Source organism: Tachysurus vachellii, chromosome 3 (genome assembly GCF_030014155.1).
Source record: "Tachysurus vachellii isolate PV-2020 chromosome 3, HZAU_Pvac_v1, whole genome shotgun sequence".
NCBI lineage: Eukaryota > Metazoa > Chordata > Actinopteri > Siluriformes > Bagridae > Tachysurus > Tachysurus vachellii.
This window is the reverse complement of record NC_083462.1, coordinates 5,597,941-5,617,038: the sequence shown is the minus strand read 5'-3', so window position 1 is coordinate 5,617,038 and position 19,098 is coordinate 5,597,941. Positions and strand designations below refer to the sequence as shown.

Below are 19,098 nucleotides of genomic sequence, written 5' to 3'. Positions count from 1 at the left end.
GACAACGGCACGAGAACGACTGAGCTTCAGATTCCGGTAAAAACTTGTATATTAGTTTAATAGAGCGAGAGCGAGAGAGAGAGAGCGAGAGAGAGAGAGAGAGATCATTTACTCAAACATTTGCAGTATTACAGCAAGGATGATAAACTGTAAGGTTTAGAGTTAAAAGGCACGATATAAATAAGTACAGGAAAAAAGTCCACATTCGTAATTCAGTGGAAGCTGCTGTGTGAAAATGAGTTGTCCTTCTTCTTCAGGCTCAGCACTTAAAGTCGAATCTCACAACATCCAGAATTTTCCTCCTCCTCCTCCTCCCCCTCTTCTTCATCCTCATCGTTCGTATCGCTGACGGGAAACATATAAAGTCTTCTGTTCCTTCTCCCAAAATGGCTGTTTTTTACAGCGGGGAGACAAACGAACGAAGCAGTCAGATAAGGCTGGGCGATATATTTAGATGTAATGACGGCGTAATAGAAAAATCCCACAACACGTGTAAGGAGGACATCGTGAGTACGTGTAGAACACTGAGAAGATCGACGGCGTGGACGTAAATATATTTCAGCGTGGTGATGAACACGGAGTCTCGGAAAGACGACGTTAAGTGTAAAAATGCTGAGTATGACGTTAATGTCCATCTGCCTCGTCTGTAACAAAAACAACACTCAAATCTCTTCTGAGAAAACAAACACACACACACACACGCATCGGATTCTGATTGGTCAGCAAGTGTTGACTCTTCTACATCAGCCGGTTGCGCTTTTTTCTTCCTTTCTGTGGAGACGTTTCTTTAACGTTGTTTAGAAGATATTTTTATCTTCAGATACAGGAAATGGGGGGAAAATAAAAAAGGAAATGAGAGGAAACGTCTGCTGCTATAAGACCAGTGGTAACAGGAACCAACTTGTGCATGTAACTAGAATTGGATAAAGAGTACACTGGGGTGGTTTGTAATAAATAAAACAATATTTAACCAACAGAATTGTTGTTATTGGGAAACACTTATCAGGACAGTAAGAGTTCATTTTTGCTTCACTTTCATAGCCGTAATCACACAAATCTACTTCTATGCCATCGCCATCGCAGACCTCACTGAATTTGCGTTACTTTTGTATTCCCAACTGATCATCAGTGCCCAAAAAAGAACCATCAGGATTTAATAACGGAGTACTGAGGGTTTTTTATTGATGATGAGATGGATAAAGCGCTGCAGTGTTCCTTTAACGGCCTGCCATTAAAAAAACACGAAAGCTAAATGGTTTCCTAGTGTGCGTCTAACCAACAGGGTTCGAGACTGAAGATCTGATTCCACACGGCGCAGGGAAACACGCTTAAGTACCGTGTGAACACAGATACTGAGAAAAAGAAATGAAAGAAAAGATTGTCATCGACAGATATATGATGCGTTCTCGTTACAGTGAGGTGAACGGTTTCTTTCTTCTCCCCGTCCTTCCTGAATACAGATGCAAAGGACTATGGGAGATAAAGAGTGATGAAAATCCTGCTCTGAGAACAGAAATGTATAAATCGTGTGTATGAATCGAGCTGCGTGAATCGGAGTCGACTTGCAGAGTCGTCTTACTTGAAGGATGGACACGTGTCGCATCGATAAAACGTTAATGCACTTTGAATTGGATGCTATATATATATATATATATATATTAAAAAAAGTCAGAGAAACAAATCTGTTGCCATGTTCAGGCTCTGCCGTCAGTCCGGTCCTCTAGAAGTGCAAAACAGAAAAACGTCCACCTTCAGTACAAATAATCAAGAAAACAAGCTAGAAAAAGAAAAAAAAAACATCCAAAATGTTATGCCAGTGCAGAGTTTTGGTCTTCCTTTGGTGAATCCAGTTTGAACAGAAATGGTTAGAAACACGCAGTGCTTTTGGGCCGGCAGTACGACGGTCAGGTTCAGAGATTCCTCCTCACCGTCCTTGTGTGGATGTGAAGATACTACCGCAGTGCCAGGATCGTGCCCTGGGTTTTAGCTGCCTTAAAGGTAGTGGAAGGATTCCATGCAGGCTCAAACTCTTCTTCTGTTCTCCCAGCTTCATCAGGTGTCCTTAACATGGTGTGTGTGTGTGTGTGAGAGAGCGAGAGAGAAAGAGAGAGAGAGAGAGAGAGAGAGAGAGAGAGAGAAAGAGAGAGAGAAAGAGAGAGAGAGAAAGAGAGAGAGAGAAAGAGGGAGAGAGAGAGAGAGACACACACACAGAGAGAGAGAGAGAGAGAGAGAGAGAGAGAGAGAGAGAGAGAGAGAGAGAGAGAGAGAGAGAGAGAGAGAGAGAGAGAGAGAGAGAGAGAAAGAGAGAGCCTGGGTATGTGATCTATAAGAAGTCCAGCTCCAGAGCTTGGTGTAGAGCCACCAGGTCACCGTGAGCAGAGATCCGCCAGAACGGCATGTTGTGCTGAAAAAAAACACACACACACACACACACACACACACACACACACACACACACACACACACACGTTTATTATAATTAGCAAATAGTTTTAATTCAGTTTCCTTTTATTGATTTAACTTACTGCTGCATGTTTAATATAGTGTGTACTGTACAGTGATGCCTCGAGATACGAGTTTAATTCGTTCCGTGACTTTGCTCGTATCTCAAATTGCTCGTATCTCAAAACAATTTTCCCGTTTAAATGAATTGAAATCCCATTAATCCGTTCCAGCTCGCAAAATTCCACTCCAGTTGTTTTGTTTGTGTGTTGAATATAAAAATGTTCAGTACTGTATTTATAAATGACAAATATTGTATAAAAACATACAGTAATAAAAGAGAATGTTAAAAAAATAAACTGGTTTTACTTTACGGAAGATGCGCACGGAGGTTGAGGGAGGAGTAAACAGGAGGAATTTTGTCTCCTACGTACACTTTCGCTTTCGTTCACTTACTCGCTACTGAACACTCTACTGCACACACTCTACTGCACACACTCTACTGCACACACTCTACTGCACACACTCTACTGCACACACTCTACTGCACACACTCTACTGCACACACTCTACTGCACACTCTACTGCACACTCTACTGCACACTCTACTGCACACACTCTACTGCACACTCTTAATGCTACTTTACACTTAAATGGAACTTAACTGAAATTCTCTTAACTGAACTTAATTGCTACAATTTCTGTTTTCTTTACATTAATATTGTATAATTTTCTTCATCGCTTTTCTCTTCACTTGTTTTTGCCTTTTTTGTCACTCTTTCCTCACTAACATCTGCCGGTCATTTTAATAAAAACCTGTCCGGTCTGCATATCAGATGCGGTGTAGTCGCACAAGTTCAATTATTTTAACGGATCCAACGCTCAAAACGGATCCGAAAATTACAGATCCTCAGACGGTCGGCACCTCACGCAGAGCCTTTGTGACTCTCCATAGGAAATGAATGACTTCCTGTTTATCGGCCGTCGTTTATCGTGTGCAGTGTGAAGGTGGCTTTAACCGAGTGAGACGCGAGAAGCTGAGGCGAGGAAACAGAGCACACGTGGTTGTTGGGGATCTTTGTTTCTCCGCCGGCGGCTCGGATGCTCGTATCTCAAAAATTTGCTCGTATCTCAAGCCAAAAATTTGGTCGAATCACAGCTCGTATCTCAAAACATTCGTATGTCAGAGCGCTCGTATCTTGAGGTATCACTGTATTTTGTGTCTCTCTTAAGGATCAACAAGATAGACCATCCATCCATCCATCCACCCCATCACCCACCCACCCCTCCACCCGCCCCTCCATAATATTTCGCCTGACCTGCTTAGCTGCAAACTCCTCCTCGCGGCCGTCTCCTATAACCACGTAGGTCACTTTCTTTCCGAAACGTGACACGATGCGCTCAAAGCAGCTTTCCTTTCCTGTCGATCGACACAAACCATTAACATCCTACAACAAACCCAACAGTGAATGACAGCTCCTAATAATGAGGACGCTGACGGTTACCGATCTTGGTGGCGCTGTAGATGTTGTCGATGGGGAAAATGTCCCCGAGGCCGTACAGGAGCACTTTAGCCAGGGCAGGAACCAGCTGAGTTGTGGTGACCAGAACATTCATACATTTGCCCCTGCAATCAAACACAAGCCGTGATTCTTCAGACTCTACGTGGTCATTACACAACAGGTATACGGTCGCCGTCCTGACCTGGACTGGATCAGCAGCAGGGATTTGATGGCGGTGCTGAGCCAGCTGTCCGTCACAGCCTCGACGTCACTGCGCACACGCAGCAGCAGCTCCCTCTTCAGGGGACTCAGCAGAGCTGCACAGACCGAACACACACATTTTGGACTAATGCTTTAAACAGTTCATTAAGCTCATCATCATTGTCATACGGATGTCATCATTAAGAGATGACATTTATATGTATATTATTTCCTCAACATTTCAGACTAACCTGACCAGATTAAAACCAAACGGAAAGCCGAAATCTTACCTCCCACATTCCCTTTGTAGCCGTTGTAGATCTCTTTAAGACGCCGGTAACGAAAGGCCAGCTTGCGCATCCAGTCCACTCCACCTTGTACTGCTGGATTCGAGCTTTGCCCTCCTGCCCCACTCGTTCCATTGAACCCGTCGTTCGCAAAGTTATAGTTGCTGGAGGAGGAGAACGTTGATGAAGATTAGGAGGAGGAGGAGGAGCCAAACCTACAGACGTACTTTACTCCATCAAAACGTAAAGAAAAGCTGAACCGGAGTCCCGTAATACCTCAGATCTTGTCCGTTGTCATCAGAGGAAACGTCTTCCACGTGGACTTGATCACACTCCTGAACGCAAGCGGATCACAGATGTCATATATATCCTACAGACCCGGAAGAAGCAGAGATTTAACCTAAAGCGTTAAGGCAGCTCACCTCCAGATCGTTGAAGAACAGATGAGTGTCTGCGAGCTCAAAGATCAGCTCCTCCATCTGCAGACCCAGATTGAGCACCGTGGCAGGATCCTGACGGACGACAACGCAAAAAAGCCAAAGACATAACAGATGAACCAAAAGTATTTTAACCACAGATGGAAGAACACTGTAGAGAGTTTGAAATACTGCGTGACCCTTTGTGTGTATGTGTGTGTGTGTGTGTGTGTGTGTGTGTGTGTGTGTGCGCGCATGTGCGCAGCACCTTGCCGAACTTTTGTGCAAATGACCCAGTGAGAAGCGAGTGAAAAATGATGATGGTTTCATCCAGATCCCATAAGAAGATTCGCTGAGAAGGACGAGACAGTTGATGTTAGATTTAAGCGCAGATTTTCCCACTACTGTTATTTTATAGCTCATTTATGTCACTACGTCTTCTCTACCTCCAGGTCGTTGTCTGTGGACTGGCCGCTGTCTGATTTCTTTCCTTTGCCTTTGGCTTTGGGCGGAGCGTTTCTGCGGGCAGCTTCGTCCTGAGCCACGCCTGTGGGGACGGTCACGCCGGCCGGAGACGCAGCTAAGAACAGAGAGAGACACACAGAGAGAGAGAGAGAGAGAGAGAGAGAGAGAGAGAGAGAGAGAGAGAGAGAGAGAGAGAGAGAGAGAGAGAGGCAGAAATAAATAAGAACTTTTTTCTTTTTAATAATTAAATGTAATCTGACTGACCTAAAATTAAGGAGGATTATAAATGCTCCATCTTAACGGCCACGAAGAACGTGGGAGCTTCTGCTATACAAGATTAATCTATTAGCCAATCAGAATGGAGCATTCGAACATCACCGTGGTGAAAGACGAGTACAGAAAGTCAACCTATGTAGTGATTTTATTACCTCTGAGTAAACACACACACACACACACACACACACACACACGGGTGCATTATATTCTGTTTATTTGGAGAAAATCTATAACATCTTAGAACGACGACGTCACTTCATGCTAACGATGAATGAATAACCAAAGAAAGCTCTGCTTGTGTGTGATGGATGTGAGGTACCTGTGGAGCTGGGCAGCCCTGTGGAGGCACTAGTCTCAGTCTTCGCGGGCGTGTAAGGTGGCACCGAGACGTCGTCTCCGTCTGCGTCGCTGCTGGGGGGAGCGGGCGGGAGGTAACTGCTGGGAGGGACGTAATACTGGGAGAACTGGTTCTGTCCCAGTGAGTTATAGCTGGAGAAATCCTGCAAGTTAGAAAGGACAATAAGTATGTGATCATCACAAAGTTTGGAGATTCTATTTAAAGTAACTTCTGCTGAAGCTCACTTGATGTGTGGCGGTGGCCGTGGTGACGGCGGGGGCTGTGGGGATGTTGGAGTACACGCTGGACGTAGTGAAGCAGGAACCTGAAGTGTTTATATAGAGTTTTAGAAAAGCACATGAGACAGCGAAAGGATCAGAAGAGATCAAAGTAAAAGATGGAAAGAAAAATGAAAAGATGATGAAAAAAATGAATGAAAATGCAGGTTGAGGGAACTGAAAACATCTGGATGTGCACTAAACTCTTATGACTGAAGCAAATCAAACTTATATCGTTATCCTGACGTTTATTTATAGATATATTTATTGTTAATAAAATCTTATTTCTTTAATTCTTTCGTTACAATGCTACGTTTGTGCCTTTGTTTAGACATTTTTCTTTTTTTTTTGGAAAGCATTTTAATAATGACATTAATTTGGTTAGTGTGTGTGTGTGTGTGTGTGTGAAGTCGGGGGGGACCTCGAGGTTTCTGGTGAGAGTGATGAGTTCCAGATGTTGTGCATGCTTTATGAGACACTTTAATGCATGCTTTAAGCACATGATTTATGACAGAATTGTTCGTCTCATTTGAGATAAACAGCGTTACATTTTAAAGGTCCCTATCCAAAAGGTTTTTAACGTTGGCTATAATTTCATGTCCTTCCAGGTGAAGCACTGATTCCCTTGCGATCAGATATAACGCTCTGGTACAGAATTCTCAGATACTTCGCTTGTATTTTCAGCTACTACGTGCTCGGGACTTCAGAGAGACTGAAAAACATTGTAATGAACTCCTAGTTCTTTCCTTTGCGTATATACAGTAACACATGTGACTGCTTAAAGTCTACAACAGAACAATGCACGAGAAGCTTAGCGTTTGTTGGAAGTGCACAGGAAAGACAAGAGTGAGTGAGTGAGTGAGTGAGTGAGTAAGTGAATAAGGGAAGGAGGGAGGGAGGAAAGGAGCCGCCTTGCCTTGGCTGGGATATGAGTAGTGGGTCTGGCACGGCTGAGTTGGAGTATAAGCTGTGCTGAAGCTGAGAAACGGCATCTGGCCAGCAGCGGACACGTCCTGCAGCCTGGGCTCGCTCTTAATGCCCGGCCACATGGCACCTACGGCCGCGCGGGAGCAGGTGGAGACATGGAGCAAAGGAGGACACACATACACAAGAAAGACAATGCAGAGACAGAGAGTGAGATGAAGCGGACGTGAGTGGAAATGTGAATGCCAATGAAAGCTGCGTGTGCCGTGACTGGCGCTTTAAATGACAGCAGTGATAGCATGAGTGGTAAAGTGCTATGAAGTAATGCTCCGGGCTGGGACAGACCAAATGGAGGCAGGCCGTAGGTTTGACCCGTCTGGCTAAAGGTGTTGTATGCTGCTGACTGACCCAGAGAAGAAAACGCCACCTGGCTGTCGTATGCAGTAACTGCAGGGCTATGATACACACACACACACAGAGAGAGAGAGAGAGAGAGAGAGAGAGAGAGAGAGAGAGAGAGAGAGAGAGAGAGAGAGAGAGAGAGAGAGAGAGAGAGAGAGAGAGAGAGAATCATGGAGAGTCAAGTAGGGAAGTAAATTATTATATAAATTCTAACAAGAGTCTTTATTGTTAATGTTTACTACATCATTTCCTGGTACCAATGTGGGGTTTGCTCTTTACCCTTCCATAGCTAGCTTTGATTTCTTTCATTTTTATTTTTTTGCCCCAAAACATTTCTATCAATTTCTATCCCGAGTGTGAAAGTGAATAAGAACTCTGGGAAATAAAGAAGGTGGGGCTTGTGTGCCTGTCAGCTCTGATGAAGAATGCGTGGCCTGCGTGCTTATCACTTCCTATCAGTTTTAATCAGGTGGACTGAAAGCAGCTTGGTCTCCCTCCCATCAAAGATTACACTGTTTTCTTTGTATATTACAATCAGACTCCATCTCACTGGACTGGCCCATAGATTGCATATCGAGATCACACACACGTGAGGTCACAATGTAAAAAAGAAAGAAGCCATGGGCAACATCGTAAATGAAATGACGTGATTAATCCTCATATTACAGACTAGCCTCAACAACACATAAGGGTTGTAAATCTCCCTTAACAAAAGTGCTGAGCTCTTACTTGTTTCCTTGGTAGATCTGTGAGTTAAATTCAGTATCTGTAGCTGTGAGTTCTTTACACGTCTCCACTAAAACAAAACATACACAAAGATTTCTTTAGTACCATCATTTTCCTCTACACTGGACTAGATAGAGACTGGATATTGTGGTAATAATAATAAAAATAATAATAATAATAATACCACCTTTAGTATACGAGCGGTCTGAGTCACAGCCTGATATGTGTTGATTTGAGCGTTCTTGATCCTCTGGAACTAACAATTAAAAAGAAGATACATAATCAGTGATGGAGTCGATGTTACCTTGAGCTCCAAGTAGTAGTAGGAGTGAAGTTAACAAAGGATGAAGTATACAGACCACTATCTAGGTGAGAAGCTGATGATGGAGCATAAGTGGTGACTTCGGTGCCTAAAACATCTGGTCTGTTGTCATGAGCAGCTTCGGCTCTATAAGAGCAACAAATCTTAGACGTGCGAGATTACAGAAATGTCCGAATAGAAAACTATACATAACGTAAAAATTACCTTGCGTCTTCTTCCTTACTGGCTTCTGGGTCGTGCCTGGCTTTCTTTGCCTGTTCAGTCAAACGGACACAGTTCTGTTCAGACGTTTCTCATGTCATATTCGGTATTCATGATCTCAGTTACTACTGCATGTAGAAGTGTGTGTATAAATAAAGCTTTTTAATGGTGGACTGACCGGGAGCTCCGGTGCCTCCTGTGGCTCCTCCATGATGGTGCGTGCGTGAGGACGACACTTTGTGTCCAGACGCGTCTGCTAACTCACACTCTGATGCTGCTCCTGGACTTATGCAGGCCCTGAATCACACACATACACACATTTTTATACACACACACACACACACACACACACACACACAATACACTCATTTTTATACACACACACACAATACACTCATTGCTGTAATCCTGACACTGTTATGGAGAGCAATAGGAAGATCAGCCTTGTGCAAGAGTGTGTGTGTGTGAGAGAGAGACTAGATTAACTGATTTAACAGGGTGCATCTCAGTGACCGATTGGTCATTTATCTTGTTTCTTGCTCTAATGAATGATGGGAAATCCCTGGAAAGTCCCAACTGTGTCTGAGTCACACCTGTGACAGCATAACCTCACCACACACACCTCTTAAGCTCATGCTGTTAACTATCCAAGATTTACCATCATTGCTTTGATCTTTTTAGCCTTTTAAACGAGTCACAACCCATCAGGACTGAATAATAAGACAAGCCAGGAAAACCGATTTAGTCTTCTGTACGCTTCGGCCATTTAAACGGTTTGATAAGCTGATGGTTTGGAGCTCCACAACATTACACGTCACAACTGTAACTCATTCAGAAAACCCCGGTGCTTTCTTTGAGACTGCACGAGTCTGTGTTGTTCGAGTAAGACAGTGTTCCTGTACCGCAGTAGAGCTGACACACTGACATTCAACTCAGCATCATGAAATCAGAAGATCTGTCAGCAAACACGAGGGATTTATAAACAGTAAACGGTGCTCGTTGCTTTTGTGTACACGTCTGAAAGTCTCCTTTAAACCTCGATTAAGGAATAGATCCTCACATCCCATCACTAACCCTTCACACTAGAATAAAAACAGCCCCACAGCTCCTCCCTGAATGATTTGCCAGGAGCAGGTTTGTTAGGATTACTATTATTATTTTGGGGCATAACCCTTACCACCACTGCAGGATGAATTACTGAGATAAAAGAGTCAGGATGAAGACGGTTCTATTCTTTATCTAAGAGTAACATTTAAAAACCAGCAGGCTGCGTGTTTAGATCAAGGACAAGTGACTTTAAGCTGAAGGTGAAGCTCAATCCATCTGCCACAGAGAGCTATTTAAAGCCGCGTCCTAAACGGCACCGTATTTAAAACGAAGTGCACTAGAAAAGGGCGTAGAGGCCGTTATGCGCCTGCACTATATTATTCACTCTGTAGGCAGCACACAGCTATTTGGGACGCGTCCCTGTGTTATGCGCCTAACTTCTCATTTAAAGCACTAAAGCGCCTTTTATTTTTTTGTTAAAAGGACAGATAGCTAACTTGTCTCTGAAAATTTTGTTTACCACGAGCACCGTTTTGAAACCGACAATAAGTGATTAAAATCCCTGAATTTATGTTAAAAGCAAAAATGCACAAAAGCTAAAGCTAACGGTAATAGCAAGTCGTGTTGTGGGAACAAAGCAGAACCTAAGACCGTGTGTGTGTGTGTGTTTATATATGTTAATATATTTAGTTAAATGATCTTTTAAAAGAAAAATAATTTAAACTAAATTTACAGACCGACTTAGCATTTTTTTTTACTTAAGACAACAATGCTAGTGAGTTAGCCAGTTAGCCACGTCGTTAGCTTAGCATGTATTATTTAGCTTAGCTATCCGGATAGTTACCCGATGACCTTAAAATACCAGCAACAGTCAGCTATATAAATATGTATTTATACATAGAGAATAAATAAATCCTTACCACCATACTAGTGGCTCAAGTCGAGGAGTTAGCTAAGCTAAGCTAAATATCCTCCGGGCTGAAATTTTACACTATAGTAAAGCGCTTGGGTTGTTAGGGACAACTATTTGGCAGGAAGTGCAGAATCCGCATGCGCAATAACGAGGGTATAGCGTCCGGTTATTACTGTTTTACACCAGTAAATATTTTATTTGTCTTCTTCTTCTTCTTCTTCTTCTTCTTCTTCTTCTTCTTCTTCTTATTTTTATTATTATTATTATTATTATTATAAGTAATCATCATCATCATCATCATCATCATCATCATCATCATCATCACCTTCTTCTTCTTCTTCTTCTTCTTCTTCTTCTTCTTCTTCTTATTATTATTTTTATTATTATTATAAGTAATCATCATCATCATCATCATCATCATCATCATCACCTTCTTCTTCTTCTTATTATTATTTTTATTATTATTATAAGTAATCATCATCATCATCATCATCATCATCATCATCATCATCACCTTCTTCTTCTTCTTCTTCTTCTTCTTCTTCTTCTTATTATTATTATTATTATTATTATTATTATTATTATTACAGGAAGGAACAGTGAGGTACTAACTAACTAAATAAATTAGTAGAGATCTGTATCAGGATCCTGTATCAAATAGCAAAGATTGGAATTGAACTTGGAAAAGAATTATTTTGGAATACTGTTTTTTCATTTGTTGAGTTCAATTGTTAATCCTATAATGTTTTATATTTTATACTTTGTTCTATTTAATTACATTTACAATGTAAGCGATTATACGTGAAAGATTTTTACTGCAAAATTTTTATTACTTCAAATTAATTTAATATTAAATTTGTTGAAAAGAAAACAATTTCAGATGGGTATTACCTCAGTATAATAATAATAATAATAATAATAATAATAATAATAATAATAATAATTCATTATATTGTTTGGTGATGTCAGAGTATATTTAATCGACATATGTATCAAGACTAGAATCATTTTCAACCGTATTAAAAAAATGTATTATATGAAGGTTACAGGAACCCAGACTTTTTTTTTTTAAAATGGTTTTATTTAACATTTAATAAACATCACAGTAAAATATTTAATAATTCTAATAAATTGAAAATCAGCAATATAGTACAGAATGTCATGTAAAATAAATATACATGAAATTGTATAAAATAAACTGATAAACTTCCAAATATGGAAGAAAATAACTTGTTACGTTTCTACAGAAGGTTAAGATTGGTCCAGCAATACAAACAAATGCACCTTATCATCCATTAACCCATGAAAGGCCTGTCGAACTTTACTGTCATATCTCTGTGATCTGAGACATAGTCTAGAAGTAGCTACTTTTATCTCTAATCATCTGTTGTTTAATGTAAAATTACATATACTGTAGTTGCACGGAAGCAACGTTTTACACAACAGAGATGGGAGGAGTTAATGTCCAAACAGGTAGCATTTGTGCATCCATCAAAAGATTTGTGGTTCTTTCTGTGCTTGACCTGGAACAGATGTATATGACACATCCATCCGATTAAGCCTGGTGATGTTACAGGTTTTTTTCTCTCTACTGGTATTGAAATAAAGCAGGTTTTCTGGTTGAATGATATTTTCGATTAACAAGCAAATTACATGAGCACGCATCACAGTATAAAAGTGCTTAGCAGACAAACATGAAGGAAGTTCTCATAATATCTACTGAATAGCAGCTACGTGATTTTATAACTAAATGAAATCAGCTCTTTGAAGAGAAAACAACAAACCAACACTCAAGTTATCTTGAGAAGAATTTGGACATTTTCATTTGTAGGTGTTTGTGTAACGTGCATAAACACGTGTCATTTAAAAAGGACGCCACGTTTACGCAGAAACCTCTAGCTATAAGCTGTTGTTGAACAGTTTACGTCATACTTTTTTCTCCTCGTGTGCAATATTGCATTTCAGTACCGTTTCCGTCTGCAAAGTTTGATCGCATGCATATCTGAAAGGCATCGACTTCAGTCCCATGAGCTTTATTCAAAGCCTGGCCATTATAGTCATTAACGCTTTAAAACCTCCAGGCACTTCTTAACCTCCCCACAATAAGGAACTTCTTCAGCCAGACACTTGGCACACTTTTTGCTTCATGGGTGTAGTCCGTTGTTTTTTTTTGTTTTTGGTTGTTTTATTTTTACCTCTGTTGAGGTCCATAAACATTACACGGACGACCTCAGACGTCCACAGCGAGGTGGTCCTTCGTCATAACTCCGTTATGGTCCCTCCTGTTCACTGAGCAGGTATCCTGTTGCAGGTTCTTGTCTGGAATGTGGGGATTACAGAGGACTGGAAGAGACTACTGGAAGGCGAAGTCGGCTGGAGGGCCATACGAGAAGCCCGGGAAAGCCTCGGCCGCCTCGCGGACGCTGCTCGTGACTTGCAGGTTGTCGGAGTTGCACACGGAGCTGGAGACAGGCAAGTGTGTAAACTCAGGGTCAAAGTACCTGAGGTCAGTAGCACCCGTCTGCAAAATACAATAAAGACAGGATATTTTTATACAATCTATTAATTTATACAATCTATTAATTTAATATTATTACATTAAACCATAAGTGATTATAGTCATGAGTGAACAAGGGAATTATCTTTGGCTTACCACTTTGGGAATAAATGGAGGTGTGATCTTTCTTGCCATTAGGTCATCCCAGTTGATGGGGGAGAAGAAGGTGTGGTTCTTGAGTTCCAGCTAAAGAGAGGATTATAAAGGTACGTTAGAACCCTGGGCTGTTAAATCACACACTGTAATCTGTAAAGGGATAGACCAGAGTTAGAGCTGGACTAGGGTTAGTCTAGTCCAGGATCTGGACTAGGGTTAGAGTTGGAATAAGGTTTGTCTAACTTAAAGACTGGACTAGTCATAAGAGCTGGACTAGGGTTAAATCTGGACATGGGTTAGTCTAGAGTTAGATCTGGACAAGGGTTAGAGCTGGACTAGGGTTAGTCTAGGCTAAAGACTGGACTAATGTTAGATCTGGACTGGTGTTAGAGATGGAATAGTGCTAGTCTAGGTTAGTCGGTACTACATTCTGGGTTTGGTGTGAAAGATGGTTTATTATAGGTATTGCAGAAATACTGTAGTCATAGCAACGCTTAAGTGACAGGTTATTCAGTCAAGAGAATGTGGTAGTAAAGAGGTTGTGATCAAACACTTACAAAGTCATCCTTCACTCCCAGCCTCTTGGTGCGGTCCTTCTGTAGAAGCCCTTCGAGCAGCTCGCGCCCAGCGTTGGACACGTTCGGCTTCAGCACCAGAGACATGTGCAGGATGTTGTTGTACATCTCGGCTGTGTTGCGACTGTAGAAAGGAGGCTAGAGAGTGTAGAGATCTAGATTAGATTTCTATCATATTTAAAACAGCGTAAGTTTAGTGTAGTGGTGAATCTCGCCTTACCAATCCGTAGAGCATCTCATAAAGGACGGAGCCGAGGCACCACCAATCCACCGTGCGGTCATACGCTTGCTTCTGCAGGACCTCCGGGGCCAAATACTGCAGGTAGGAAGAGATAAAATCAGACCAATCATGTGAGACATTTGTGTAAATTTTAAATCTATTATCAAATGTAATCTGATAAGAGAGGGTGTGAGATGTTACTGGCCTACCTCTGGGGTGCCACAGAACGTATTGGTGGTGCCGTCGGGTTCCAGTCCCTCTTTACACAAGCCAAAATCAGTGAGTACGATGTGGCCCTGAGAGTCCAGGAGGATGTTCTCCGGCTTGAGATCTCTGTAAAGAATGAAATAAATTTTAAGAACAGGTTTAGACGATCATGTGACCTGAATGGTTGTTTGGTTGGTTGGTTTGCTGTTTGCATGATGGCCACCAGGGGGCAGCACAAGTAAATGTAAATGTAAGTGCGCACCTGTAAACAATGTGCAGGGAATGGAGGTAGCCAAGAGCACTGGCGATTTCAGCAGCATAGAAGCGAGCTCTGGGTTCCAGGAAAATCCTCTCTCGCTGAAGGTGGTAGAACAACTACGGGATGAAGTTTGGGAATAGAGAAAGGTGAACATCCTGTCCTAGTTCTCATGTCAACAAACATTTAAACCGACAGAAAATACAATTGTTACCTCGCCACCGTTGACGTAGTCCAGCACAAAGTAGAGCTTATCGGTGGTCTGGAAGGAGTAATGAAGCCCTACCAGGAACGGGTGTTTGAGGTTCTTCAGAAGAACGCTGCGCTCAGCCATGATGTGCTTTTGCTGGAGGAAAAAAGGAGATAAAGCTCAATATTGCGACAGGAAAATTAGACGTTAGAAGATTAACCACTAACTAAGAACAGAATCTGTCATTAGGTTCTTGACAGTGTCTCACCTCTTTCTTCTTCATAATGATCTTCTTCTGGAGCACCTTCACGGCATAGTACTGCTCCGTTTCTTTGTGTCTGGCCAACAGAACCTAAATAAAGATTTATGATTATTCAGTGTTCTTCGAAGATTTATGAGGATCATGAGGAAAAACTCCGAACACGTTCCTACTCACTTTTCCAAAACTCCCCTTGCCGATGATCTTCAGGTATTCGAAGTCGCAGGGTTTGATTCTGTCAGACACAGAAAGAAAGCAGCCGATTAGGAACCGAAGTAGCTGAGATGAACACGAGAGAATGTGTGTCGAAGGAAGGAAATGAAATAAAATGAAAGTAAACGTATAGACAGGTTTAACTTACTGAATCTCCTCGGCTAGAGAGCTCCTCGCGGGGCTGTCTCTTCCCATTTCCTCGTTCTGGTTCTCGTCAATCTTCAGGAAATGGTCTACCTGAGAGCTGTGAAGAAGGAGAAGAACACGTTACCGACACCACTAGATGGCGGCGTGAGGAACGCACCGCTTTCAGGAGATGCTGATAAGATCAATGACTCGCCAGTTTACTTCACATTTTTAGCATTCTTATGTCTTGAGTCTCGTTTTTAAGGTTTCAGCTGAAACTAAAGTTCTCTTGGGTTTGACAGAAAAAAAAACAAAAACCTTGAAGTGACTAGATGGGGGTGAAAGATGAGCTGGGAGGAAATTTTCCACAACCTCAGTGACTGAGCTCACAGGATGACACAAATGCACCAGCTCCATTCATGTATAATGGAATTAGACTATTATCCCCGTCTAGGGGACATACAGGATTTACTCAAAGATGCTTACAGCAGCCTAAAGGCTAGAACACAGGCGGCCTGAAAAGATTATTGTGCAACTCAGATATTATTGCTATTAAGGGAAGGTACAGCTGAACCCTGGGGCCTGTGGGATTACTGCACTATTTTACGCTGACCTCAGTTCAGTCAGATAAATAGAACAGCTTAGACGAACGAATGAATAAATGACTCAACTAATAAATGTGGCACTCGTGAGACTCAGCAATTCAATAACTAATCCTGTCAAATGGACATCCATTCATTTTTAAACACTTACTGTTGGCAGATGTGAGGGTTGGAGACCATCTTCTGAATGAAGTCGTTTAAGCCCATTTTCCTTTCTTTGATGAAGGCTGTAAGGGAAAAGAGAGTTTTTTTTTCTATGTCAGAGAAGCCAAATCAATCTGCACAAATAATTTCCCCTTATTTATGTGTGTCGATGATTGACATTCCCATCTACAGCTCATGATGAATCAATGCAAAGGTGTCAAGCTTTAAATCAAGTGGTCTGACTGAAACACACAGCCCTTATTATTATTATTATTATTATTATTATTATTATTATTATTATTATTATTATTATTATGTGAACGTTATTTGGTGAAGACAAAACCCATTTCTGTGTCATGCATCATGACTGTATCGTCTCTGAGAGTTATGACTCACATCTTAAGCACACACTGAACTCAGGGCTTGAACTCAGAGAAATAAAGGTATCATTAGTGTGCTGTTCCTTCTACATGGTTCTCATGGTACATCATCATGCCCTTGATTCAATTTTTAATAAGGTTAAGGCTTTCCTTCAGGTCCAGTTATGGTATCATGTAAAGATTTATGTCATTAAGGTCCATTTATAGGCTCTGAATTCATTGAAAAGGTTTAAAATGGATATATTTTGGAAATAAATGTAGAAAAGAAACCCGTACATTTCATGTTTCTGTTCTTGTTTACATCCAATTGTTTTTTTTAATTTCTTCTTAATTTATTATTACTACGCACCAACACACCAAGACAAATAAATTCTGATTCTAAACAGATTTTCCTTCGATGGTAGCGCTCAGCCGGCGAAAAGAAAAACAGCCTGTGTGCTGTAGGTTGTGAAAAATGGTGTTTTGTGGTTAGTGAAATAGTCAGTGATGCTATAATGAAAAGCTCTGCTCCATGTCTCTGGGGAGGTACCAGCGTATATGTGAAATTGGATCTTTAATGCTTTACTAGAAAAGCTGATTAGTGGTTATTAAGGTCCATTTATATGTTCTGAATTCATTGGAAAGGTTTAAAGATAGATATATTATATTTTGGAAAAATGGTAGGAAAAAAGCTAAACTGAAAACAAACACAGATATAACTGTTATTATTATTATTATTATTATTATTATTATTATTATTATTATTATTATTATTATTATTACTTTTGCACGTGTAGATGTTAATTCATATTCTCCTTATCTGTATATATGTCTGTATCTGTTTAAATATATATACACACACATACAGATATATATGTATATGTGTATGTATGTATGTACATATGTGTATTATGTATACATACATACACATACACACACACACACACATATACATACATATATACACACATACATACATACATACATATACTACATATATACACTATGTATATACAATACACATACACACACACATACACACACATACACGTGTGTGTATATATATATATTTTAATATATTATTTAAACGTAAAACACATCTACAGAATGAGTTGAGTTGTGTACGCACGTCTTTAGCACGTTAGTATCAGTACATACCGGTCAGCACGGACACGATCCCTCTCATCCTGCAGTAAGTCAGATCACAGCGTGTTTCCGTTACGTCCATTTTACTGATCAGTCTAATAAACTTATCGTGTAATACAGTAAATAATCCCAGCGGAAAGTGCAATGCCACACACACACACACACATATATATGTGAATACACACGGACACACACGAGATCACCGGTTACCCAGAACACCGGTCTTATCTGCCTCACTGTCGCGATCTGCCCCTTTTATACCGAACACGTGGGGGAGTTTGACAGGGAGGCGCGCCGGTGACGTCAACCGCGTAACCATGACAACAGTGGAACCGTGACGTCGAGGGAAGTCTCACTGTAAGAGCTCGAGGATCCGCTCGTGGTCTCTGGGGGGATGTCTCTCTCTCTCTCTCTCTCTCTCTCTCTCTCTCTCTCTCTCTCTCTCTCTCTCTCTCTCTCTGTGCCTCTCTCTGTCTCTCTCTCTCTGTCTGTCTTTCTCTCTGTCTCTCTCTCTCTCTCTGTCTTTCTCTCTCTCTCTCTCTCTCTGTCTTTCTCTCTGTCTCTCTCTCTCTCTCTCTCTCTCTCTCTCTCTCTCTCTCTCTGTCTCTCTCTCTCTCTCTCTCTCTCTCTGTCTTTCTCTCTCTCTCTCTCTCTCTCTCTCTCTCTCTCTCTCTCTCTCTCTCTGTCTTTCTCTCTCTCTCTCTCTCTCTCTCTCTCTCTCTCTCTCTCTCTCTCTCTCTCTCTCTCTCTCTTAAATACATTTTCTTTTTTACAATAAATTAGCCCACAGTTCTGTATAATGGCCACCATAAAGGAACACAATTTGACATAAAAAATATTGAGCACGTGTTTAGTGATGCTGGTGTGATTAGTGCTGTAATTTCACTGTTTCAGTTTTTTTAAAAGGGGGTTTTGTTAAAAGAAGAAAAAAATACAAGAAACCCCCCAAAACACCAACCAGCTAACTTTCTGTTTACAGAGTGACATCAATTCAACATGGCGGCTCACTTTATAAACAGTGTAAAGTCTTCCTTTAGAGATGTTATTATACAGAGACAGCACTTCAGTTAGAGCTAATGCGTGCTGCTAATGCTACACACTAGCGTTCACTGGCTAGCTTGTTATTAACATGCTTTTTGATGTCTGTTGTTGTAAAAATGTGGTTATAAGCTTTTTTTTTAAAGCTTTCTGTAGACATCCATGTTTTTTCCCCACTTCACACATTAAACGTTCAAATAGCTGAAATGACTCAAAATTATTACTTGGGGTACAGAGTGACACCAAATTAACAGATCATCAGAAGTAAGCAGAATGTATTAGGTTCAGGTCAGTCAAATTCGCAGTTAGCTGGCTAGCTTCCTGCTAAGAAAAGATGAACATGGAGACATCTATGTTTTATTTAAGTTACT

The 19,098-nt window shown here is 41.1% G+C and overlaps 2 protein-coding genes across 4 annotated transcripts; both read right to left on the bottom strand.

Moving 5' to 3' along the window:
- Positions 1 to 92: 92 nt before the first annotated feature.
- Positions 93 to 10,874, bottom strand: eya3 (EYA transcriptional coactivator and phosphatase 3). 3 transcript variants are annotated; one of them, XM_060865485.1, is made up of 19 exons: positions 10,747 to 10,874; positions 8,958 to 9,076; positions 8,783 to 8,832; positions 8,616 to 8,704; positions 8,444 to 8,512; positions 8,260 to 8,326; positions 7,474 to 7,583; positions 7,121 to 7,258; positions 6,172 to 6,251; positions 5,909 to 6,089; positions 5,295 to 5,428; positions 5,117 to 5,200; positions 4,855 to 4,944; positions 4,709 to 4,767; positions 4,436 to 4,596; positions 4,147 to 4,261; positions 3,948 to 4,069; positions 3,762 to 3,862; positions 93 to 2,404 (listed from the first exon to the last, which is right to left on the bottom strand). In XM_060865485.1, the coding sequence occupies exons 2-19, from the start codon at positions 8,988 to 8,990 to the stop codon at positions 2,324 to 2,326; spliced, it is 1,764 nt and encodes a 587-aa protein (XP_060721468.1). In that variant the 5' UTR covers positions 8,991 to 9,076; positions 10,747 to 10,874; the 3' UTR covers positions 93 to 2,323. The 3 variants fall into 3 exon arrangements, with proteins under 3 accessions (XP_060721468.1, XP_060721469.1, XP_060721470.1); XM_060865486.1 differs by lacking the exon at positions 7,121 to 7,258; XM_060865487.1 differs by lacking the exon at positions 7,121 to 7,258 and having other exon boundaries at positions 7,537 to 7,583.
- Positions 10,875 to 11,830: 956 nt separating this feature from the next.
- Positions 11,831 to 17,902, bottom strand: si:ch211-195b13.1 (STKc_SGK domain-containing protein). Its single transcript, XM_060865489.1, has 12 exons — positions 17,702 to 17,902; positions 16,192 to 16,267; positions 15,461 to 15,556; positions 15,277 to 15,334; positions 15,109 to 15,192; positions 14,865 to 14,996; positions 14,657 to 14,769; positions 14,397 to 14,520; positions 14,188 to 14,283; positions 13,950 to 14,105; positions 13,393 to 13,482; positions 11,831 to 13,260 (listed from the first exon to the last, which is right to left on the bottom strand). Exons 1-12 carry the CDS (start codon positions 17,769 to 17,771, stop codon positions 13,093 to 13,095), a joined length of 1,263 nt encoding a protein of 420 aa, XP_060721472.1. The 5' UTR covers positions 17,772 to 17,902; the 3' UTR covers positions 11,831 to 13,092.
- Between the last annotated feature and the right edge of the window lie 1,196 nt (positions 17,903 to 19,098).